This window comes from Tachyglossus aculeatus, chromosome 1 (genome assembly GCF_015852505.1).
Source record: "Tachyglossus aculeatus isolate mTacAcu1 chromosome 1, mTacAcu1.pri, whole genome shotgun sequence".
NCBI classification, from domain to species: Eukaryota; Metazoa; Chordata; class Mammalia; order Monotremata; family Tachyglossidae; genus Tachyglossus; species Tachyglossus aculeatus.
This window is the reverse complement of record NC_052066.1, coordinates 9548422-9575176: the sequence shown is the minus strand read 5'-3', so window position 1 is coordinate 9575176 and position 26755 is coordinate 9548422. Positions and strand designations below refer to the sequence as shown.

The window sequence follows — 26755 nt, the reverse complement described above, 5'->3', positions numbered from 1 at the left end:
ATGTACAAGTAAAATAGAGTAATATATCTGTACAGATATATATGTGCCGTGGGGAGGGGAAGGAGGTAGGGCTATGTGCACATCATTAACAAAATAAATAGAATAGTAAATATGTACAAGTAAAATAGAGTAATACATCTGTACAGATATATATGTGCTGTGGGGAGGGGAAGGAGGTAGGGCTACGTGCACATCATTAACAAGATAAATAGAATAGTAAATATGTACAAGTAAAATAGAGTAATAAATCTGTACAAACATATATACAGGTGCTGTGGGGAGGGGAAGGAGGTAGGGCTATGTGCACATCACTAACAAAATAGAATAGTAAATATGTACAAGTAAAATATAGAGTAATACATCTGTACAGATATATATGTGCTGTGGGGAGGGGAAGGAGGTAGGGCTACGTGCACATCATTAACAAAATAAATAGAATAGTAAATATGTACGAGTAAAATAGAGTAATACATCTGTACAGATATATATGTGCTGTGGGGAGGGGAAGGACGTAGGGCTATGTGCACACCATTAACAAAATAAATAGAATAGTAAATATGTACAAGTAAAATAGAGTAATATATCTGTACAGATATATATGTACTGTGGGGAGGGGAAGGAGGTAGGGCTAGGTGCACATCATTAACAAAATAAATAGAATAGTAAATATGTACAAGTCAAATAAATAGAGTAATAAATCTGTACAAACATATATACAGGTGCTGTGGGGAGGGGAAGGAGGTAGGGCTATGTGCACATCATTAACAAAATAAATAGAATAGTAAATATGTACAAGTAAAATAGAGTAATACATCTGTACAGATATATATGTACTGTGGGGAGGGGAAGGAGGTAGGGCTAGGTGCACATCATTAACAAAATAAATAGAATAGTAAATATGTACAAGTAAAATAGAGTAGTATAACTGTACAGATATATATGTGCCGTGGGGAGGGGAAGGAGGTAGGGTGGGGGGAATGGGGAGGGGGAGAAGATAAAGGGGGCTTAATCAATCAATCGTATTTATTGAACGCTTACTGTGTGCAGAGCACTGTACTAAGCGCTTGGGAAGTACAAGTTGGCAACATATAGAGACGGTCCCTACCCAGCAGTGAGCTCACAGTCTAAAAGGGGAAAGGGCTTAATCTGGGAAGGCCTCTTGGAGGAGGTGAGCTCTCAGTAGGGCTTTGAAGGGAGGAAGCCAGTTTGGCAGATGTGCGGAGGGATTGGGGGCATTCCAGGCCAGGGGGAGGACGTGGGCCGGGGGTCGACGGCGGGACGGGCGAGAACGAGGCCTAACGGGGAGGAGATTAGCGGCGGAGGAGCGGAGGACGCGGGCTGGGCTGGAGAAGGACAGAAGGGAGGTGAGGGAGGAGGGGACAAAGTGATGGACAACCTTAAAGCCGAGAGCGAGGAGCTTTTATCAATCATTCAATCGTATTTATTGAGCGCTTACTGTGTGCAGAGCACTGTACTAAGCACTTGGGAAGTCCAAGTTGGCAACATATAGAGACGGTCCCTACCCAACAGTGGGCTCCCAGCCTAAAAGAATGCAGGGCACAGCACCACATCAGTCAGTCAGCGATACTTACTGAGCGCTCAGTGGGTGCGGAGAACCGTACTAAGCGCCGGGGAGCGAACGGCAGAGACGTTCCGTGCCCACAGCAAGCTTGTCCTCCCTCCGCGCGGGGTCAGGGGAAGATGGTCCTGCAGCTGTCCAAAGAGCCGTCCGCCCGCCTGCTCAAACACGTGGTCCGCTGCTACCTGCGCCTCTCCGACAACCCCAGGTAAGCGTCCCGCCCGCTCTGCCGCCGCAGCCGGCCCCCCGCCCAACCCACCCAGGGGCCCAGCCTCAATCAATCAATCAATCAATCAATCAGTCGTATTTATTGAGCGCTCACTGTGTGCGGAGCACTGGACTAAGCGCTTGGGAAGTCCAAGTCGGCAACATATAGAGACGGTCCCTACCCAACAGTGGGCTCACAGTCTAAAAGGTAAAGATACGCAGTCACCGGGTCAGAGTCCTGCCTGGAAACAGGGGAATGGCCCCAATGACCCTCAGGGTCCCTGATTCTTCATTCAGTGAATCAAAGGCCTGGGGGAGGGGGGGGGCAAGATAAATATCAAACGGACATCAAATCAATCTGCCTACACAAGCATCAGTCCAGGTGGTACCAATCTGGTTTATTCTACTTCCCGGTTTGAGGGGGGCAAAGGTGCGTGATTCAACATCAACGTCATCAGCCAGAAATGTGCTTCCACCAACTCCCGTTGGTCCCCTCCCCACCTACAACTGGGATAAATAAATTAGCCTCTTTCCTTTTTATATCTCTATGTGTTGCCAATTTGTACTTCCCAAGCGCTTAGTACAGTGCTCTGCACATAGTAAGCGCTCAGTAAATACGATTGATGATGACGATGATACGAAAAAATTGGCTCGCTGCAAACTCTCCAGTGATGACGACGATAAGCGGTGTATTCATTCATTCAGTCGTATTTAGTGAGGGCTTGCTAAGAACGATGGCGTTTATTAAGCCCTGACTATGTGCAAAGCACCGTTCTAAGCGCTGGGGAGGTTACGAGGTGATCAGGCTGTCCCACGGGGGGCTCACAGTCTTCATCCCCATTTTCCAGATGAGGCCCAGAGAAGTGAAGCGACTTGCCCAAAGTCACACAGCTGACAAGTGGCGGAGCCGGGATTTGAACCCATGACCTCTGACTCCAAAGCCCGGGCTCTTCCTACTGAACCACACTGCTTCACTGCTTACTGTGTGCAGAGCACTGGACGAAGCGCTTGGGAAGCCCAAGTCGGCAACAGATGGATCTGTTAAGCGGTTACTGTGTGCCAAGCACTGTAATAATAATAATGATGGTATTTGGCAAGCAGTTACTATGTGCCCAGCACTGTTCTAAGTGCTGGGGGAGATACAAGGTCATCAAGTTGTCCCACGGGGGGCTCACAGTCTTCAGCCCCATTTTGCAGATGAGGTCACTGAGGCCCAGAGAAGAATAATAATAATTTTGGTATTTGTTAAGCGCTTACTCTGTGCCGAGCACTGTTCTAAGCACTGGGGAGGATACAAGGCGATTAGGTTGTCCCATCTGGGGCTCACGATCAATCCCCATTTTCCAGATGAGGTCGCTGAGGCCCAGAGAAGTGAAGTGACTCGCTCAAAGTCACCCAGCAATTTGCTTGTAATGATGATGGTAGAGAAGCAGCGTGGCTCAGTGTCACCCAGCTGACAAGTGGCAGAGCTGGGATTCGAACCCACGACCTCGGACTCCCAAGCCCGGGCTCTTTCCACTGAGCCACGCCGCTTCCCTAGTCTCCCAAGCGCTTCGTACAGCCCCCTGCACACACAGTAGCGCTCAGTAAATACGAAAGAATAAAAATGAACGAACGCCCCAAAACCTCCGCCTCCTCCTCTGTCCGAAACAGAAGGCGCATCCGCTTGGACTAGACGGTCCCGGAGGGCAGGAATCCCGTCTACTTGCTGGACTGTACTCTCCCAAGTGTTTAGCACAGTGCTCTGCGCCCGGTAGGCTGTCAGCTCCTTGACTGTGAGCCCACTGTTGGGTAGGGACCGTCTCTATGTGTTGCTAACTTGTACTTCCCAAGCGCTTAGTACAGTGCTCTGCACACAGTAAGCGCTCCATAAATACGATTGATTGATTGATTGAGGAAAGGGATCATGCCTACTGTGTCTGTAGAGAAGCAGCGTGGCTCAGTGGAAGGAGCCCGGGCTTGGGAGTCCGAGGTCGTGGGTTCGAATTCCGGCTCCGCCACTTGTCAGCTGGGTGACTTGGGGCAAGTCGCTTCACTTCTCTGGGCCTCCATTCCCTCCTCTGTAAAATGGGGATTAAGACTGTGAGCCCCACATGGGACAACCCGATCACCTCGTATCTACCCCAGGGCTCAGAAAAGTGCTTTGCACAGAGTAAGCGCTTAATAAATGCCATCATCATCATCATTCATTCATCCACTCATTCAATCGTATTTATTGAGTGCTTCCTGTGTGCAGAGCACTGTACTAAGCGCTTGGGAAGTACAAGTTGGTGAGCCCACTGTTGGGTAGGGACCGTATATGTTGCCAACTTGTACTTCCCAAGCGCTTAGTCCAGCGCTCTGCACACAGTAAGCGCTCAATAAATACGATTGATTGATTAATATAGAGACGGTCCCTACCCGACAGCGGGCTCACAGTCTAGAAAGTGGGTTCACAGTCTAGAAAAGTGATGATGGCATTTATTAAGCGCTTACTCTGTGCCAGGCCCCGTTCTAAGCGCCGGGGAGGTTACAAGGTGCTCAGGTTGTCCCTCGGGGGGTTCACGGTCTTCATCCCCATTTTCCAGATGAGGGAACTGAGGCCCGGAGAAGTGAAGTGACCCGCCCGGAGTCACACGGCGGACAGTTTGGTGGAGTCGGGATTTGAACCCCCGACCTCCGACTCCCCACCCCGTGCTCTTTCCACTGAGCCACGCTGCTTCTCTACCATCGTCATTACAAGCAAATTGCTGGGTGACTTTGAGCGAGTCACTTCACTTCTCTGGGCCTCAGTGACCTCACCTGGAGAATGGGGATGAAGACCGTGAGCCCCACGGGGGACAAGCCGATCACCTTGTATCCCCCCCAGTGCTTAGAACAGTGCTCGGCCCGTAGTAAGCGCTTAACAAACTCCATTATTATTGTTATTATAATTCTATCGAATCAAGCCCGCCACTCCCCACTTCCTCCCGCTGAGCTCTGGCAGAGGATGAGCTGGGGAAACGGTGGGGAGGGGTTGGCCGTACCCAGCGTTTTCGGCGAATCAAGTTCATTCAGTCGTATTTATTGAGCGCTTACCGTGCGCAGAGCACTGGACTAAGCGCTTGGGAAGTCCAAGTTGGCAACATAAAGAGACGGTCCCTACAGTCTAGAAGTTGTGGATCCCCCGGCCCCACAGTCTAGAAGTTGGGACCGTCTCTAGATGCTGCCAACTTGGAGTTCCCGAGCGCTTAGTCCAGGGCTCTGCACACAGTAGGCGCTCAATAAGTACCATTGAACGACTGAATCCCCCCCCGCCCCAAAACGCCCCTCCCCGCGCGTGCCCGCGGCCGGGGTGGGTTTACCTGTCGGGTGTCCCCGGCCCGCCTCTCTTCCCCGCCGTAGGGCGCGGGAGGCGCTCAGACAGTGCCTCCCTGACCAGCTGAAGGACACCACCTTCGCCCAGGTGCTCAAGGACGACACGACCACCAAGCGCTGGCTCGCCCAGCTGGTGAAGAACCTGCAGGAGGGGCAGGTGACGGACCCCCGCGGCATCCCCCTGCCCCCTCAGTGACGGGCGGGGGCGGAGGCAGCGGCGGAGCGGCTCGGGATATCCGCCGACGAGGGACGGACCCCGAAAGCCGGGGCGGGGGGCGACACCAGCACACGCCCACTCCCCTCCCGTCCCCTCTCCGGCTCCCTTCCCCGTCCCGCCGGACGCCCGCGGCCGACCCGACGGTTCCCCGGCCCTCCCTCCGTCTCCCGTCTCGGCCGGCCGTCGCCGTCGGACGGATCGGGAGGCCGCGGGCCGCGACGGGGAGGCCGGAAGGCCCGAGCCCCCGTCCCGCTCCCGCCATCCTCGTCCGGGACGCGCGACGGGAAGAGTTGGCGGCACCGTTCGACCCAAGGCCCCAGAGCGGCGCGGCCGTCAAGCGAGGGGACCCCCCACCGTCGGACCTGACCGGGCCTCGGCTGTCGAGGGGCATCGGGGATTTCCCGTCGCCGTGAAGACGCTCGCTTCCATTGGACGCGAGCCCCTCGGGACTCCGGCCGGCTGGACGACCGCCGCGCCCACCGACCAGCCCCGCGGGGAGGGGAGCAGGGGGTCCCCTCTTCCGTCCGGAGCCAACCACCGCCGACGCGAGGGCTCCTCCGAGCCGGCTCCCCTCGGGGGAAGCCGGCCTCGTGGGTCGGCGGCGGCCTCGCCCGCTCCTCCGAGAGAGAGGGGTCGTCCCGGGAAGCGCGGCGGCGACCCCCCAAAATGGGGAGCGGAGCCTCCGTCCTCCCCCCTCACCTCACCGCCGAGCCAAAGGTCCCGTCCCGCCCGCTCCCCGCCCGCCCCGGCCGGGGAGGGCCGAGCCTCGCCCCGTCCCTCTTCTTCGCCGCGTGTCGGCCACGTGACTGCGCCGGTAGTGTCTTAGCCCTCGGCCCCGTCCGGCCCGGACCCCTCAGCGGCGGGCGGCAAGGGGGGCGTCCGTTTTGGCGACTGGTTCCCAAGAGAGGAGAGGGGAAGGCTTCTGTTTTGTATCAAACTGAAATAAAAAAAGAAGGCGTTTCCGGAAGTCGGCCTGCCTTTTTCTATCCATCAATCGATCGATCGTCTTTATTGAGCGCTTACTGGGTGCGGAGCGCCGGACTCGGCGCCTGGGAAGTCCAAGTCGGCGACGTATAGAGACGGTCCCTACCCCACATCATCGTCGTCAATCGTGTTTATTGAGCGCTTACTGGGTGCAGAGCACTGGACTAAGCGCCTGGGAAGTACAAGTCGGCAACGTATAGAGACGGTCCCTACCCAACATCATCATCGTCGATCGTATTCATTGAGCGCTTACTGGGTGCGGAGCGCCGGACTCGGCACTTGGGAAGTACAAGTCGGCAACGTATAGAGACGGTCCCTACCCCACATCATCATCGTCATTCGTCTTTATTGAGCGCTTACTGGGTGCAGAGCGCTGGACTAGGCGCTTGGGAAGTACAAGTCGGCAACGTATAGAGACGGTCCCTACCCAACATCATCATCGTCAGTCGTCTTTATTGAGCACTTACTGGGTGCAGAGCGCTGGACTTGGCGCTTGGGAAGTCCAAGTAGGCAACATCTAGAGACGGTCCCTACCCAACAACGGTCTCACAGTCTAGAAGGGGGAGACAGACAACAAAGCAAAACATATTAACAAGATAAAATAAATAGAATAGCAAATTCATTCATTCCATTCATTCGATCGTATTTATTGAGCGCTTACTGTGTGCAGAGCGCTGGACTTGGCACTTGGGAAGTACGTCGGCAACATCTAGAGACAGTCCCTACCCAACAACGGTCTCACAGTCTAGAAGGGGGAGACAGACAACAAAGCAAAACATATTAACAAGATAAAATAAATAGAATAGCAAATTCATTCATTCCATTCATTCGATCGTATTTATTGAGCGCTTGCTGTGTGCAGAGCACTGGACTAAGCGCTTGGGAAGTCCAAGTTGGTGACATCTAGAGACGGTCCCTACCCAACAGCGGGCTCACAGCCTAGAAGGGGGAGACAGACGACAGCAAAACAATAAAATAAAGAGTAATAAATCTGTACAAACATATATACATATATATATATATAGGTTCTGTGGGGAGGGGAAGGAGGTAAGGCGAGGGGGTGACCCGACGGGGGTGGTGGGTGCTTAGTACAGTGCTCTGCACACAGTAAGCGCTCAATAAATACGATTGATTGATTGGTGGGAGGCTGCCCTCGACGTCTCTGACAGAACTCACGGTGTCCCAGGGAAATTAAACGAGTCCGGCCTTCAGGCTGCTCAGTAATTCATTCATTCAATCGTATTTATTGAGTGCTTACTGTGTGCAGAGCACTGTACTAAACGCTTAATGATAATATTAGTAACTAGTAATAAGTAGTAATAATAATTAGTAATAATGATAATTGTGGTGTTTATTAAGCGCTGACTATGTTCCGGGCACTGTACTAAGCGCTGAGGTGGATACAAGCAAATCGGGTTGGACACAGCCCCTGTCAATCAATCAATCAATCAATCGTATTTATTGAGCGCTTACTATGTGCAGAGCACTGTACTAAGCGCTTGGGAAGTACAAATTGGCAACACATAGAGACAGTCCCTACCCAACAGTGGGCTCACAGTCTAAAAGGGGGAGACAGAGAACAGAGAACAGAGAGCAGAACCAAACATACCAACAAAATAAAATAAATAGGATAGAAATGTACAAGTAAAATAAATAAATAGAGTAATAAATATGTACAACCATATATACATATATACAGGTGCTGTGGGGAAGGGAAGGAGGTAAGATGGGATGGAGAGGGGGACAAGGGGGAGAGGAAGGAAGGGGCTCAGTCTGTCCCCCATGGGGCTCACAGTCTTCATCCCCATTTTACAGGAGAGAGGACTGAGGTCCAGAGAAGCAAAAGTGACTTCCCCAAGGTCACACGGCAGAAAGTTTGTCCTGGGAAGGGAATGTATCTCCCACCTGGGACCGAATTTCAGCTCCGCCACTAGCCCGCTGTGTGACTGTGGGCAAATCAGTCAGTGGTATTTATTGAGCGCTTACTATCAATCAATCAATCAATCCATCAATCGTATTTATTGAGCGCTTACTGTGTGCAGGGCACCGGACTAAGCGCTTGGGAAGTCCAAGTTGGCAACATCTAGAGACGGTCCCTACCCAACAGTGGGCTCACAGTCTAGAAGGGGGAGACAGAGAACAAAACCAAACATACTAACAAAATAAAATAAATAGAATAGATCGGTACAGGCAAAATAAATAAATTGAGTAATAAATCTGTACAAACATATATACATATATACAGGTGCTGTGGGGAAGGGAAGGAGGTAAGATGGGGGGATGGAGAGGGGGAGGAGGGGGAGAGGAAGGAAGGGGCTCAGTGCAGGGTACTGTACTAAGCAGTGTCCATCCCAGGGACAACCTGATCACCTTGTGTCGTCCCCCCCCCCCCCCCCCAGCGCTTAGAACAGTGCTTGCCACCTAGTAAGCGCTTAACAAATACCATCATCATTATTATTATTATTATTATTATTATTACTAATCTTTGGTGTCCATCCCAGCACTCAGTACAGTGCCTGGCACATAGTAAATGTGGACATAGTAAAATGGGGATGAAGACTGTGAGCCCCACGTGGGATAACCTGTTTACCCTGTATTTTCATTCATTCAGTCGTATTTATTGAGCACTTACTGTGTGCAGAGCACTGGACTAAGCGCTTGGGAAGTCCAAGTCGGCAACAGATAGAGACGGTCCCTACCCAACAGCGGGCTCACAGACTAGAAGGGGGAGAGATGTGATGAAAACTGTGGTCCTGTGACTCCCAGAAGCAGCATGGCTCAGTGGAAAGAGCCTGGGCTTTGGAGTCAGAGGTCATGGGTTCGAATCCTGCCGCTGCCACATGTCTGCTGTGTGACCTTGGGCAAGTCACTTAACTTCTCTGAACCTCGGTTCCTTCATCTGTAAAACGGGGATTAAGACTGTGAGCCCCATGGGGGACAACCTGATCGCCTTGTATCCCCCAGCGCTTAGAACAGTGCTTTGAACATAGTAAGCGCTTAACAAATGCCGTCATTATTATTATTATCAATAATAATAATTATTATTATTATTACTAGGTGCTTGGAAGAGGACATACAACAGAAGGAGCAGACAGATTCCCTGCCCAAAATGAGGTGACAGTCTAAAGGGGGAGACCAGGTCACCTCACTTCTCTGGGCCTCAGTTCCCTCATCTGGAAATTGGGGATGAGGACGGTGAGCCCCACGTGGGAAAACCTGATCACCTTGTATCTTCCCCAGCTCTTAAACTAGTGCTTGGCACGTAGTAAACGCTTAACAAAAGCCATAATTATCATTATTATTATTATTATCATAATAATGATAATAATGTTGGTATTTGTTAAGCACTTACTATGTGCCAAGCACTGTTCTGCGGCTTGAACTTGGGTGAGTCACTTCACTCCTCTGGGCCTCAATTCCCTCATCTAGAAAATGGGGAAGAAGGCTGTGAGCCCCCCGTGGGACAACCTGATCACCTTGTAACCTCCCCAGCGCTTAGAACAGTGCTTTGCACATAGTAAGCACTTCATAAATGCCATTATTATTATTAATAATAATAATGACAATGATGGTATTTGTGAAGCGCTTACTATGTGCCAGGCATTGTATTAAGCACTGTGGTGGGTACGCAGCGTGGCTCAGTGGAAAGAGCCCGGGCTTTGGAGTCAGAGGTCATGGGTTCAAATCCCAGCTCCTCCAACTGTCAGCTGTGTGACTTTGGGCAAGTCGCTTCACTTCTCTGGGCCTCAGTTCCCTCATCTGAAGACTGTGAGCCCCCCGTGGGACAACCTGATCACCTTGTAACCTCCCCAGCGCTTAGAACAGTGCTTGGCACATAGTAAGCGCTTAACAAACCCCATCATCATCATTCTTCTCCTCCCCTTGTGGGGCATCAGCAGCGTGGCTCAGTGGAAAGAGGCCGGGCTTTGGAGTCAGAGGTCGTGGGTTCAAATCCCAGCTCCGCCATCTGTCAGCTGGGTGACTTTGGGCAAGTCACATCACTTCTCTGGGCCTCAGTTCCCTCATCTGAAGACTGTGAGCCCCCCATGGGACAACCTGATCATCATCATCATCATCAATCGTATTTATTGAGCACTTACTATGTGCAGAGCACTGTACTAAGCGCTTGGGAAGTACAAATTGGCAACATATAGAGACAGTCCCTACCCAACAGTGGGCTCACAGTCTAAAAGGGGGAGACAAAACCAGACATACTACAAAATAGAATAGATAAGTACAAGTAAAATAAATAAATAAATAAATAGAGTAATAAATATGTACAAACATATATACATATATACAGGTGCTGTGGGGAAGGGAAGGAGGTAAGGACGGGGATGGGGAGGGGGAGAGGAAAGAAGGGGCTCAGTGTGGGAAGGCCTCCTGGAGGAGGTGAGCTCTCAGTAGGGCCTTGAAGGGAGGAAGAGAGCCAGCTTGGCGGATGGGCAGAGGGATTGGGGGCATTCCAGGCCCGGGGGAGGACGTGGGCCGGGGGTCGATGGCGGGACGGGCGAGAACGAGGCCTAACGGTGAGGAGATTAGCGGCAGAGGAGCGGAGGGTGCGGGCCGGGCCGGAGAAGGAGAGAAGGGAGGTGAGGGAGGAGGGGGCCAGGGGATGGATGGATGGATGGACAGCCTGGAAGCCCAGGGTGAGGAGTTTCTGCCTGATGCGCAGATTGATTGGGAGCCACTGGAGATTTTTGAGGATCACCTTGTAACCGGATCACCTTGTAACCTCCCCAGCGCTTAGAACAGTGCTTGGCACATAGTAAGCGCTTAACAAACCCCATCATCATCATTCTTCTCCTCCCCTTGTGGGGCATCAGCAGCGTGGCTCAGTGGAAAGAGGTCGGGCTTTGGAGTCAGAGGTCGTGGGTTCAAATCCCAGCTCCGCCATCTGTCAGCTGGGTGACTTTGGGTAAGGTGCTTCACTTCTCTCCCCCTCGCCCCCATCTCCATCCCCCCCACCTTACCTCCTTCCCTTCCCCCCAGCACCTGTATATATGTCTGTACATATTTATTACTCTATTTATTTATTTTCCTTGTACATAGCTATTCTATTTATTTTATTTTGTTAGTATGTTCGGTTTTGTTCTCTGTCTCCCCCTTTTAGACTGTGAGCCCGCTGTTGGGTAGGGACCGTCTCTATATGTTGCCAACTTGTACTTCCCAAGCGCTTAGTACAGTGCTCTGCACACAGTAAGCGCTCAATAAATACAATTGATTGATTCTCTGGGCCTCAGTTCCCTCATATATGTTTGTAAGTATTTATTGCTCTATTTATTTTATTTGTACATATTTATTCTATTTATTTTATTTTGTTAATATGTTTTGTTTTGTTCCCTGTCTCCCCCTTCTAGACTGTGAGCCCCCTGTTGGGTTGGGACCGTCTCTAGATGTTGCCAACTTGGACTTCCCAAGCGCTTAGTACAGTGCTCTGCACACAGTAAGCGCTCAATAAATACGACTGAGTGAATGAATGAATATGTGTTTGTACGGATTTATTGCTCTATTTATTAATTTTATTTGTACATATTTATTCCATTTATTTTGTTAATATGTTTTGTTCTCTGTCTCCTCCTTCCAGACTGTGAGCCCGCTGTTGGGTAGGGACCGTCTCTAGATGTTGCCAACTTGGACTTCCCAAGCGCTTAGTCCAGTGCTCTGCACACAGTAAGCGCTCAATAAATACAATTGATTGATTGATTGATTAATTAGTCCAGTGCTCTGCACACAGTAAGTGCCCAATAAATACGATTGAATGAATCTGAAGACTGTGTGGGACAACCTGATTACCTTGTGACCTCCCCAGCGCTTAGAACAGTGCTTGGCACGTAGTAAGCGCTTAATAAATGCCATCGTTATTATACCCCTTGGGTCCTGCCGGGCCAGGCCGGGCCGGGCCGGGTTCCTGGAAGCCCAGCGCAGGCCTGCGATCAGATTTCTGTCCTCGTTAATAATAGACGGTGAGGGCCGCTCAGCAGATGGCAGAGGGACGGGAGCAGGGGCACCCCGGGTCACGGTCCCTCCGCCCGCCCCCGGCCTGAAGATGGAATCAATCAATCGTATTTATTGAGCGCTTACTGTGTGCAGAGCACTGGACGAAGCGCTTGGGAAGTCCAATTTGGCAACATCTAGCGACGGTCCCTACCCAACAGTGGGCTCCCAGTCTAGGCGGGGGAGACAGAGAACAAAACCAAACATACTAACCAAATAAAATAAATAGAATAGATCATCATCATCAATCGTATTTATTGAGCGCTTACTATGTGCAGAGCGCTGGACTAAGCGCTTGGGAAGTACAAATTGGCAACATATAGGGACAGTCCCTACCCAACAGTGGGCTCACAGTCTAGACGGGGGAGACAGAGAACAAAACCAAACATACTAACCAAATAAAATAAATAGAATAGATCATCATCATCAATCGTATTTATTGAGCGCTTACTATGTGCAGAGCGCTGTACTAAGCGCTTGGGAAGTACAAATTGGCAACATCTAGAGACAGTCCCTACCCAACAGTGGGCTCACAGTGTAAAAGGGGGAGACAGAGAACAAAACCAAACATACCAACAAAATAAAATAAATAGAATAGATTTGTACAAATAAAATAAATAAATAGAGTACAAAATATGTACAAACATGTATACATATATACAGGACAGATATGGACAAGTAAAATAAATCAATAAATAGAGTAATAAATATGTACAAACATATAGACATATATACAGGTGCCGTGGGGAAGGGAAGTCTTTTAGACTGTCTTTTAGAAAGTCACAGTCTTTTAGACTGTGAGCCCACTGTTGGGTAGGGACTGTCTCTCTATGTTGCCAACTTGTACTTCCCAAGCGCTTAGTACAGTGCTCTGCACACAGTAAGAGCTCAATAAATACGATTGATTGATTGGAAGGAGGAAGAGGAAGAGGGCAGAACTCAGACCCCAACCACCGTCCCCCCCGGAGTCCGAAGCCCAAGCCCAGGAGAGAGTAAAGGGACCGAGCTCTAGCCAAGGACAGGCCAGAATCTGGAACTGGGAACTAAGCAGCGTGGCTCAGTGGAAAGAGCCCGGGCTTTGGAGTCAGAGGTCATGGGTTCAAATCCTGGCTCCGCCACTGGTCAGCTGGGTGACTTTGGACGAGTCACTTCACTTCTCTGGGCCTCAGTGACCTCATCTGGAAAATGGGGGTGAAGACTGGGAGCCCCCCGTGGGACAACCTGATCACCTTGGAACCTCCCCAGCGCTTAGAACAGCGCTTTGCACATAGTAAGCACTTCACAGTCTTCTAGACTGTGAGCTCACTGTTGGGTAGGGACCGTCTCTATATGTTGCCAACTTGGACTTCCCAAGCGCTTAGTACAGTGCTCTACACACAGTAAGCGCTCAATAAATACGATTGATTGATTCTAGACTGTGAGCCCACTGTTGGGTAGGGACCGTCTCTATATGTTGCCAACTTGGACTTTCCAAGCGCTTAGTACAGTGCTCTGCACACAGTAAGTGCTCAATAAATACGATTGATTGATTGATTCTAGACTGTGAGCCCACTATTGGGTAGGGACCGTCTCTATATGTTGCCAACTTGGACTTCCCAAGCGCTTAGTACAGTGCTCTGCACATAGTAAGCGCTTCACAGTCTTCTAGCCTGTGAGCCCACTGTTGGGTAGGGACCATCTCTATATGTTGACAACTTGTACTTCCCAAGTGCTTAGTACAGTGCTCTGCACACAGTAAGCGCTCAATAAATACGATTGATTGAATAAATGCCATTTATTCATTCAATTCATTCAGTCGTATTTATTGAGCGCTTACTGTGTGCAGAGCACTCATTCAATCGTATTTATTGAACGCTTACTGTGTGCAGAGCACTGTACTTAGCGCTTGGGAAGTGAAAGTTGGCAACATTATTATTATTATTAATAATAACAATGATGGTATTTGTGAAGCACTTACTATGTGCCAGGTACTGTATTAAGCACTGCGGTGGGTACGCAGCGTGGCTCGGTGGAAAGAGCCCGGGCTTGGGAGCCAGAGGTCACGGGTTCTAATCTCAGCTCTGCCACTTGTCAGCTGTGTGACTTTGGACAAATCACTTCACTTCTCTGGGCCTCAGTTCCCCCATCTGTAAAATGGGAATTTAAGACTGTGAGCCCCACGTGGGACAATCTGATCACCTTGTATCCTCCCCAGCGCTTAGAACAGTGCTTTGTACATAGTAAGCGCTTAGTAAATGCCATCATCATCATCATCATCATCTCAGCTCTGCCATTTGTCAGCTGTGTGACTTTGGGCAAGTCACTTCACTTCTCTGGGCCTCAGTTCCCTCATCTGTAAAATGGGGATTAAGACTGTGAGCCCCATGTGGGACGATCTGATCACCTTGTATCCTTCCCAGCGCTTAGAACAGTGCTTGGCACATAGTAAGCGCTTAACAAATGCCATTATTATTATTGCCAACTACCTACCAACTCTACCAACTCTGTGATACTGTAATTGATCGATCGTATTTATTGAGCGCTTACTTTGTGCACAGCACTGTGCTAGTAATGATGATAATAATAATTATGGAATTTGTTAAGCGCTCACTTTGTGCCAGGCACTGCACTAAGCTCTGGGGTGGATATAAACAAATTGGGTTGGATGGGTTGGATTGGGTTGAGATGCAGCGTGGCTCAACGGAAAGGGCCCGGGCTATGGAGTCAGAGGTCATGGGTTCAAATCCCGACTCCGCCAACTGCCAGCTGTGTGACTTTGGGCAAGTCACTTCACTTCTCTGGGCCTCAGTTCCCTCATCTGTAAAATGGGGATGAAGACTGTGAGCCCCACATGGGACAACCTGATCACCTTGTAACCTCTCCAGTGCTTAGAATATAGGAAGCATTTAATAAATGCCAATATATTATTATTATTATTACTTAACTTCTCTGTGCCTCAGTTACCTCATCTGTAAAATGGGGATGAAGACTGTGAACCCCCCATGGGACAACTTGATCATCTTGAAATCTCCCCAGAACTTAGAACCGTGCCTTGCACATAGTAAGTGCTTAATAAATGCCATTATTATTATGATTATACAGTCTCTGTCCCCCGTGGGACTCACAGTCTTCATCCCCATTTTCCAGATGAGGTCACTGAGGCCCAGAGAAGCAAAAAGTGACTCGCCCAGGGTCACACAGCTGACAAGTGTTATGGGTTCAAATCCCGGCTCCGCCAACTGTCAGCTTTGTGACTTTGGGCAAGTCACTTCACTTCTCTGGGCCTCAGTTCCCTCATCTGTAAAATGGGGATGAAGACTGTGAACCCCCCGTGGGACAACCTGATCATCTTGAAATCTCCCCAGAACTTAGAACAGTGCCTTGCACATAGTAAGCGCTTAATAAATGTCATTATTATTATTATTATTATTATTATACAGTCTCTGTCCCCCGTGGGGCTCCCAGTCTTCATCCCCATTTTCCAGATGAGGTCACTGAGGTCCAGAGAAGTGAAGTGACTCACCCAGGGTCACACAGCTGACAAGTGTTATGGGTTCAAATCCCGGCTCCACCAACTGTCAGCTGTGTGACTTTGGGCAAGTCACTTCACTTCTCTGGGCCTCAGTGACCTCATCTGGAAAATGGGGATGAAGACTGGGAGCCCCACGTGGGGCAACTTAATCACCTTGTATCCTCCCCAGTGCTTAGAACAGTGCCTTGCACATAGTAAGCGCTTAATAAATGTCATTATTATTATTATTATTATTATTATTATTATTATACAGTCTCTGTCCCCCGTGGGGCTCCCAGTCTTCATCCCCATTTTCCAGATGAGGTCACTGAGGTCCAGAGAAGTGAAGTGACTCACCCAGGGTCACACAGCTGACAAGTGTTATGGGTTCAAATCCCGGCTCCACCAACTGTCAGCTGTGTGACTTTGGGCAAGTCACTTCACTTCTCTGGGCCTCAGTGACCTCATCTGGAAAATGGGGATGAAGACTGGGAGCCCCACGTGGGGCAACTTAATCACCTTGTATCCTCCCCAGTGCTTAGAACAGTGCCTTACACATAGTAAGCGCTTAATAAATGCTATTATTATTATTATTATTATTATTATTATTATTATTATTATTATTATTATTATGCAGTCTCTGTCCCCCGTGGGGCTCCCAGTCTTCATCCCCATTTTCCAGATGAGGTCACTGAGGCCCAGAGAAACAAAAAGGGACTCGCCCAGGGTCACACAGCTGACAAGTGTTATGGGTTCAAATCCCGGCTCTGCCAAGTGTCAGCTGTGTGACTTTGGGCAAGTCACTTCACTTCTCTGGGCCTCAGTTCCCTCATCTGGAAAATGGGGATGAAGACTGGGAGCCCCACGTGGGACAATTTAATCACCTTGTATCCTCCCCAGTGCTTAGAACAGTGCCTTGCACATAGTAAGCGCTTAACAAATGCCATTATTATTATTATTATTATACAGTCTCTGTCCCCCGTGGGGCTCCCAGTCTTCATCCCTATTTTCCAGATGAGGTCACTGAGGCCCAGAGAAGCGAAGTGACTCGCCCGGGGTCACACAGCTGACAAGTGTTATGGGTTCAAATCCGGCTCTGCCGCTTGTCAGCTGTGTGACTTGGGGCAAGTCACTTCACTTCTCTGGGCCTCAGTTCCTTCATCTGGAAAATGGGGATGAAGACTGGGAGCCCCACGTGGGACAACTTAATCACCTTGTATCCTCCCCAGAGCTTAGAACAGTGCTTTGCACATAGTAAGGGCTTAACAAATGCCATTATTATTATTATTATTATTATCATTATTATTATAAGTGGCAGAGTCAGGATTAGAACCCGTGGCCTTCTACCTCCCAGAATAGAGTTCTAAGAACAAACGCATTCCCTCTCTACAACTCTCCCAAGCACTTAGTACAGTGCTCTGTAAGCGGTAAGCACTCAATAAATACCACGGATTGATTGATTGATTCTCCCCTGTTCTCGCTTTCCCTCCTCCCCATCCCTCTTAGAGAAGCAGCGTGGCTCCGTGGAAAGAGCCCGGGCTTGGCAGTCCGAGGTCGTGGGTTCTAATCCTGCCTCTGCCACGTGTCAGCTGGGTGACTTTGGGGGAGTCCCTTCACTTCTCCGGGCCTCAGTTCCCTCACCTGGAAAATGGGGGTGAAGACTGGGAGCCCCACGGGGGGGACAACCTGATCACCTTGTCTCCTCCCCAGCGCTTAGAACAGGGCTTGGCACATAGTAAGCGCTTAACAAATACCATCATCATCATTATTATCATTATTATTATTATTATTCTCCCTACTGGGTCCGGAGACCCTCCCGGCCCCCCCAGACCCCTCCGCCCCCCCCCAGACACGGCCGGACCCCCCCCCGGACCTCCCCCCAGACCCTTTTGGACCTCTCCGGACCCCCCAGACTCCCCCAGACACCCCCCGGACACCTCCAGACCCCCTCAGGACCCCCCCAGCACCCCCAGACCCCCCCAGACCCCTCCGGGCCCCCCCAGCCCGTCCCGGCCCCCCAGCCCTCTCTGGAACCCCCCAGACCCCCCCCCAGACCCCCTCCGGCCCCCTCCAGAACCCCCAGACCCCCCCAGACTCCCTCCGGACAACCCAGACACCTCCAGATCCCTCCAGACCCCCCCAGACCCCTCCGGACCCCTCCGGATCCCCCCCCCGACTCCCTCCGGACCCCTCCAAAATCTCCGGACCCCCCAGATCCCTTCGGACCCCCCCAGTCACCCCTAGATCCCTCCGGACCCCCCGATCCCTCCGGACCCCCCCAGACCCCCTTCGGACCCCCCCCCCCGACCCCCTCCGGACCTCTCCGGCCCCCCCTCCAGACTCCCCCCGGACCCCTCCAGAACCCCCGGACCCCCCAGGTCCCTCCGGCCCCCCCCAGACACCCCTAGATCACTCAGGACCCCCCCCCAGACCCCTCCGGACCTCCCAGACCCCCTTTGGACCCCCCCCAGACCCCTCCGGACTTCTCCGGACCCCCCCCGGACCCCCCCCAGACCCCCTCAGAACCCCCGGACATCCTTCAGAGCCCCTCCGGACCCCCCGTGATCGCCCCGGACCCCCCCAGCCCCCCCGGACATCCTCCAGATCCCCTCAGGACCCCCCCAAGAATTCCCAGACACCCCAGACCCCCCCCAGACCCCTCCGGACCCCCTCGGACCCCCAGGACCCCCCCCGCAGACCCCCTTAGGACCCCCCAGACCCCTCCGGACCCTCCCAGCCCCCCTGGGGATCCTCCCAGACCCCCCCCGGACCCCCCAGGCCACCCCTGGACCTCCTCCGGCCTCTCCCAGACCCCCCCAGACCCCTCCGGACCCCCCCAGACAACCCCAGATCCCTCCGGACCCCCCCAGACCCCCTCCGGACTTCTCCAGACCCCCTCGGACCCCCAGGACCCCCAGACCCCCTTAGGCCCCCCCAGACCCCCTTAGAACCCCTTAAGACCCCCCCAGAATCCCCAGACCCCTCCGGACCCTCCCAGCCCCCCTCCGGATCCTCCCAGACCCCCCCCCGACCCCCCAGGGCACCCCTAGACCCCCTCCGGCCACTCCCAGACCCCCCCAGACCCCTCCGGACCTTTCCGGACCCCCAGGACCCCCCCCAGACCCACTCAGGACCGCCCCAGACCCCTTCGGACCCCCCCAGACCCCCTCGGGACACCCCGACACCCCAGATCCCTCCGGACTTCTCCGGACCCCCTCGGACCCCCAGGAACCCCCCCAGACCCCCTTAGGGCCCCCCCCAGAATCCCCGGACCCCCCCCAGACCCCTCCGGACACTCCCAGACCCCCTCTGGACCCCCCCAGACCACCCCGGACACCAGAGGACCCCCCCAGACCCCTTCCGGCCACTCCCGGACCCCCCCAGACCCCTCCGGACCCCCAGGACCCCCCCCAGACCCCCTCAGGACCCCCCAGACCCCTCCGGACACCCCCAGACCCCCCCCGGACCCCCCAGAACCCCCCCAGACCCCCTCAAACCCCTCCGGACCTCTCCGGACCCCCCCCCAGACAGGGGAAAGGGGGGGAGGAGGAGGACGAGGAGGAGGAGGAGGAGGGGGAGGGAAGGATAAAGAGAGGAGGGGTCGGGGACACGGACACACACACACACACACAGACACACAGACACACACACACACACACACACACACACACACACAGAGGGGGGAGAGACACCAGAGAGAGAGAGAGAGAGAGAGAGAGGACGGACTGGACGCTGGGCCGCACCGAGGACCCCCGGACCCCCCGGACCCCCCGGACCCCCCGGACCCCCCTGTCCAAGGTAAGAAGGATCCGGGACCCTCCCCCCCCCCCACCCCCGACCCCCCCTCCGGACCCCCAGATCCCCCCCCCCCCCGACACCTAATTGACCCCCTCCCCCCCCGGACCCCCTGACATCCCCCTCCGGACCCCCGAGATGATGATAATACTACTACTACTACTACTACTAACAGTGATGATGGTGGCATTTATTAAGCGCTTACTATGTGCAAAGCACTGTTCTCAGCGCTGGATTCGACCCCCTGACACCCCCTCCGGACCCCCGAGATAATAATCATAATACTAGCATTTATTAAGCACTTACTATGTGCAAAACACTACTCTAAGCGCTGGATTCGACCCCCTGACCCCAACTCCGGACCCCCGAGATAATAATCATAATACTAGCATTTATTAAGCACTTACTATGTGCAAAACACTACTCTAAGCGCTGGATTCGACCCCCTGACCTCTCCCTCCCCGACACCCCCCTCCGGACCCCCCAGATAATAATAGTAATAACACTAGCATTTATTAAGCACTTACTATGTGCAAAACACTACTCTAAGCGCTGGATTCGACCCCCTGACCTCCCCTTCCCCACCGACAGCCCCCTCCGGACCCCCGAGATAATAATAGTAATAATACTAGCATTTATTATGCACTTACTATGTGCAAAGCGCTGTTCTAAGCGCTGGATTCGACCCCCTAGGGACCCCCGAGATAATAATAGTAATAATACTAGCATTTATTAAGCACTTACTATGTGCAAAGCCCTGTTCTAAGCGCTGGATTCGACTCCCTGACCTTTCCCACCCCCTGACACTCCCTCCGGACCCCCGAGATAATAATAATAATAATAATAATAATAGCATTTATTAAGCACTTACTATGTGCAAAGCCCTGTTCTAAGCGCTGGATTCGACCCTCTGACCTTTCCCACCCCCCGACACCCCCTCCGGACCCCCGAGATAATATTAATCATAATACTAGCATTTATTAAGCACTTATTCTGTGCAAAACACTACTCTAAGCGCTGGATTCGACCCCCTGACCTTCCCCCCACCCCCCACCGACACCCCCCTCCGGACCCCCGAGATAATAATAGTAATAATACTAGCATTTATTAAGCACTTACTATGTGCAAAGCGCCGTTCTAAGCGCTGGATTCGACCCCCGACCCCCGAGATAATAATAGTAATAATGCTAGCATTTATTAAGCACTTACTATGTGCAAAACACTACTCTAAGCGCTGGATTCGACCCCCTGACCTTTCCCACCCCCTGACACTCCCTCCGGACCCCCGAGTTAATAATAATAATAATAATAATAGCATTTATTAAGCACTTACTATGTGCAAAACCCTGTTCTAAGCGCTGGATTCGACCCCCTGACCTTTCCCACCCCCTGACACTCCCTCCGGACCCCCGAGTTAATAATAATAATAATAATAATAATAGCATTTATTAAGCACTTACTATGTGCAAAGCCCTGTTCTAAGCGCTGGATTCGACCCCCTGACCTTTCCCACCCCCTGACACCCCTTCCGGACCCCCGAGATAATAATAATAATAATAATAGCATTTATTAAGCACTTACTATGTGCAAAGCACTATTCTAAGCGCTGGATTCGACCCCCTGACACTCCCTCCGGACCCCCGAGATAATAATAATAATAGTAATAGCGTTTATTAAGCACTTACTATGTGCAAAGCACTGTTCTAAACGCTGGATTCGACCCCCTGACCCTTCCCACCCCTGACACCCCCTCCGGGCCCCCGAGATAATAATAATAATAGTAATAGCATTTATTAAGCGCTTACTATGTGCAAAGCACTGTTCTAAACGCTGGATTCGACCCCCTGACCCTTCCCACCCCCTGACACCCCCTCCGGGCCCCCGAGATAATAATAATAATAGTAATAGCATTTATTAAGCACTTACTATGTGCAAAGCACTGTTCTAAACGCTGGATTCGACCCCCTGACCCCCGAGATAATAATTATAATAATAATAGCATTTCTTAAGCACTTACTATATGCAAAGCTCTAGTCTAAGCGCTGGATTGCGACCCCCTGACCTTTCCCACCCCCTGACACCCCTTCCGGACCCCCGAGATGATAATAGTGGTAATAATAATAATAATGATAATGATAATAATAATAATAGCATTTATTATGCACTTACTATGTGCAAAGCACTGTTCGAAGCGCTGGATTCGACCCCCGACCCTTCCCACCCCCTGACACGCCCCTCCGGACCCCCGAGATAATAATAATAATAATAATAATAATAATAATAATAGCCATTTATTAAGCACTTACTATGTGCAAAGCACTGTTCTAAGCGCTGGATTCGACCCCCTGACCCTTCCCACCCCCTGACACCCCCTCCGGGCCCCCGAGATAATAATAATAATAATAATAATAATAATAATAATAGCATTCATTAAGCACTTACTATGTGCAAAGCACTGTTCTAAGCGCCGGATTCGACCCCCTGACCCCCGAGATAATAATAGTAATGATAATAGCCATTTATTAAGCACTTACTATGTGCAAAGCACTGTTCTGAGCGCTGGATTCGACCCCCTGACCCTTCCCACCCCCTGACCACCCCCTCCGGATCCCCGAGATAATAATAATAATAATAGTAATAGCATTTATTCAGCACTTACTATGTGCAAAGCACTGTTCTAAGCGCTGAATTCGACCCCCTGACCCCCGAGATAATAATAGTAATAATAATAGCATTTATTATGCACTTACTATGTGCAAAGCACTGTTCTAAGCGCTGGATTCGACCCCCTCACCCCCGAGATAATAATAGTAATAATAATAGCATTTATTAAGCACTTACTATGTGCAAAGCATTGTTCTAAGCGCTAGGAATCGACCCCCTGACCCTTCCCGCCCCCTGACACCCCCTTCCGGACCCCCGAGATGATGATGATAATAATAAAAAGAATAATAATAGTAATAGCATTTATTAAGCACTTACTATGTGCAAAGCACTGTTCTAAGCGCTGGATTAGATCGCCTGACCCCCGAGATAATAATAGCAATAATAATAGCATTTATTAAGCACTTACTATGTGCAAAGCCCTGTTCTAAGCGCTGGATTCGACCCCTGACCCTTCCCACCCCCTGACACCCCCTTCCGGATCCCCGAAATAATAATAATAATAATAATAATAATAATAATAATAGCATTATGTGCAAAGCACTGCTCTAAGCGCTAGATTCGACCCCGTGACCCTTCCCCCCCCCCCCCCGACCCCCGCCTCCGGACCCCCGAGATAATAATAATGAAAATAATAGCATTTATTAAGCACTTACTATGTGCAAAGCCCTGTTCTAAGCGCTGGATTCGACCCCCTGACCCTTCCCACCCCCTGACCCCCGCCTCTGGACCCCCGAGATAATAATAATAATAATAATAATAATAATAATAGCATTTATTAAGCACTTACTACGTGCAAAGCACTATTCTAAGCGCTGGATTCGACCCCCTTACCTTTCCCACCCCCGGACACCCCCTCCGGACCCCTGAGATAATAATAGTAGTAGTAATAATAATAATAATAACATTTATTAAGCACTTACTATTTGCAAAGCACTACTCTAAGCGCTGGATTCGACCCCCTGACCTTTCCCACCCCCTGACCCCCCCTCCGGACCCCTGAGATAATAATAGTAGTAGTAATAATAATAATAATAATAGCATTTATTAAGCACTTACTATTTGCAAAGCACTGTTCTAAGCGCTGGATTCGACCCCTGACCCCTGAGATAATAATAGTAATAATAATAGCATTTATTAAGCACTTACTATGTGCAAAGCATTGTTCTAAGCACTAGGAATCGACCCCCTGACCCTTCCCGCCCCCTTACACGCCCCTCCGGACCTCCGAGATAATAATAATAATAATAGCATTTATTAAGCACTTACTATGTGCAAAGTACTGTTCTAAGCGCTGGATTCGGCCCCCTGACGTTTCCCACCCCCGGACACCCCCTCCGGACCCATCAGATAATAATAGTAGTAGTAATAATAATAATAATAGCATTATTAAGCACTTTACTATTTGCATTATTACTATTAAGCATTATTATTAAGCACTTACTATTTGCAAAGCACTATTCTAAGCGCTGGATTCGACGCCCTGACCCCCGTGATAATAATAGTAATAATAATAGCATTTATTAAGCACTTACTATGTGCAAAGCACTGTTCTAAGCACTGGATTCGACCCCCTGACTCTTCCCACCCCTTGACCACCCCCTAGGGACCCCCGAGATAATAATAATAATAATAATAATAATAATAGCATTTATTAAGCACTTACTATGTGCAAAGCACTGTTCTAAGCGCTGGATTCGACGACCTGACCCCCGAGATAATAATAGTATTAATAATAGCATTTATTAAGCACTTACTACGTGCAAAGCATTGTTCTATGCGCTGGAATCGACCCCCTGACCCTTCCCGCCCCCTGACATCCCCTTCCGGACCCCCGAGATAACAATAATAATAATAATAATAATAATAATAGCATTTATTAAGCACTTACTACGTGCAAAGCACTGTTCTAAGCGCTGGATTCGACCCCCTGACCCTTCCCACCCCCTGACCACCCCCTAGGAACCCCCGAGATAATAATAATAATAATAATAATAGTAATAATAATGATAATAGCATTTATTAAGCACTTACTATGTGCAAAGCACTGTTCTAAGCGCTGGATTCGACCCCCTGACCCCCGAGATAATAATAGTAATAATAATTGCATTTATTAAGCACTTACTATGTGCAAAGCACTGTTCTAAGCGCTGGATTCGACCCCCTGACCCTTCCCGCCCCCTGACCACCCCCTAGGGACCCCCGAGATAATAATAATAATAATAGTAATAGCATTTATTAAGCAGTTACTATGTGCAAAGCCGACCCCAGGCCACTCTGCCCAGTTTAAGGACTTTGCCAGTCCCCCACGGGCCCCTCTGTTGCCCCGAGCTTTGCCCCTACGAGACCGGGCCCAGCCAAAACGCCCCCCACCCCAATCCTTTATTTATTCATTTGGTCCTATTTATTGAGCGCCAACTGTGTGCAGAGCACTGGACTAAGCGCTTGGGAGAGCCCAAGTCAGCAACAAAGAGGGACAATCCCTGCCCACCCAGGCCTTACTGTTTAGAAATGTACAATCTACAGTCTACAAGCGGGTGACTTAAGTGGCAAGATAATAATAATAATAAGGGCATTTATTAAGCGCTTACTATGTGCAAAGCACTGTTCTAAGCGCTGGGGAGGTTACAAGGTGATAGAGTTGTCCCACGGGGGGGCTCGCAGTCATAATCCCCATTTTACAGATGAGTTAACTGAGGCCCAGAGAAGTGAAGTGACTGGCCCAAAGTCACCCAGCTGACAATTTGAACCCATGACCTCTGACTCCAAAGCCCGGCTTTTCCCCCCTGAGCCACGCTGCTTCTCTAAGATGATGATGATGGTATTTGTTAAGTGCTTACTATGTGCCAAGCACTGTTCTAAGCGCTGGGAGAGAGAGCCCGGGCTTGGGAGTCAGAGGTCGTGGGTCCTAATCCCGACTCTGCCACTTTTCAGCTGTGTGACTTTCAGGAAGTCACAACTTCTCTGGGCCTCCGTTTCCTCATCTGTAAAATGGGGGTGAAGACTGTGAGCCCCATGGGGGACAAGCTGATGACCTTTGATCTTCCCCAGCGCTTAGAACAGTGCTTGGCACATAGTAAGCGCTTAATAAATGCCATCATTATTATATGTTATAATATATATAATATTTAATATAATATATAAAATATACAATATATTATATTATATATTATATAATATATATAATATATTTATAAGTACAAATATGTTGCCAATTTGTATTTCCCAAGCACTTAGTACAGTGCTCTGCACATAGTAAGCGCTCAATAAATACGATTGATGATATTGATGATGATGATGATGATTACAGTCCCTCTCCCTAAGGACCCTGAGTCTCCCCCAGCTGAACTCCAAGGCCCCAACATTCCTCCCTTTTAGACTGTGAGCCCACTGTTGGGTAGGGACTGTCTCTATATGTTGCCAACTTGGACTTCCCAAGCGCTTAGTACAGTGCTCTGCACACAGTAAGCGCTCAATAAATACGATTGATTGATTGATTTAGTTATTCTCTCCCACCCTGCCAAGCCCCAACCCCTTTCCCACTCAGGGCGGGGGGCTTTGGATGGGGACAACTGATTTGGGGATGTGGGGGACAGGGGAGAAGTCCTGGGAGAGGCTGTTGGACTCTGTATTGTACCCCCACACTGGATAATAATAATAATAATGGTACTTATTATTATTATTATTATTAATAATAATGGCATTTATTAAGCACTTACTATGTGCCAAACACTGTTCTAAGCGCTGGAGAGCTTACTATGTGCCGAGCACTGTTCTATGCGTTGGATACAATAATAATAATAATAATTCTGGTACTTGTTAAGCACTTACTATGTGCCAAGCACTGTTCTAAGCACTGGGCACTGTTCTAAGCGCAAATCCTCATAAATGGGCCGAGGCAAACAGGCCGAGGAAATACTGAATGAGGATGATGAGCCCGTTGTTGGGTAGGGATTGTCTCTATCTGTTGCCAAGTTGTACTTTCCAAGCGCTTAGTACAGTGTTCTGCACACAGTAAGCCCTCAATAAATAAGATTGAATGAATGAATAAGAGTTGGATACAATAATAATAATAATTCTGGTACTTGTTAAGCACTTACTATGTGCCAAGCACTGTTCTAAGCAATGGGCACTGTTCTAAACGCAAATCCTCATAAATGGGCTGAGGCAAACTGGCCGAGAAAATACTGAATGAGGATGATGAGCCCGCTGTTGGGTAGGGATTGTCTCTATCTGTTGCCAAGTTGTACTTTCCAAGCACTTAGTACAGTGCTCTGGACACAGTAAGCGCTCAATAAATACGATTGAATGAATGAATGAATGAATAAGCATTGGATACAATAATAATAATAATTCTGGTACTTGTTATGTTGCCAACTTGTACTTCCCAAGCTCCTAGTACAGTGCTCTGCACACAGTAAGCGCTCAATAAATACGATTGATTGATTGATTGATTGACTAAGCACTTATTATGTGCCAAGCACTG

At 50.1% G+C, this 26755-nt stretch overlaps 2 protein-coding genes across 3 annotated transcripts in view; both read left to right on the top strand.

The window, feature by feature from the left end:
• CNOT9 (CCR4-NOT transcription complex subunit 9) overlaps positions 1–6333 on the top strand; it is a 57619-nt gene extending 51286 nt beyond the window's left edge. The window contains exons 7-8 of one of the 2 annotated variants that reach the window (XM_038745496.1): positions 1696–1787; positions 5211–6333. In XM_038745496.1, coding sequence (XP_038601424.1) covers positions 1696–1787; positions 5211–5259 — 141 coding nt within the window. In that variant the 3' untranslated portion in view covers positions 5260–6333. Of the gene's footprint in view, positions 1–1695; positions 1788–5149 lie in introns of both variants that reach the window. The other variant, XM_038745489.1, reaches the window with a different exon arrangement.
• On the top strand, positions 6006–19060 carry LOC119935084 (proline-rich protein HaeIII subfamily 1-like). Its single transcript, XM_038754756.1, has 5 exons — positions 6006–6205; positions 17660–17803; positions 17885–18188; positions 18282–18738; positions 18882–19060. Exons 1-5 carry the CDS (start codon positions 6006–6008, stop codon positions 19058–19060), a joined length of 1284 nt encoding a protein of 427 aa, XP_038610684.1.
• The last annotated feature ends 7695 nt before the right edge of the window (positions 19061–26755 follow it).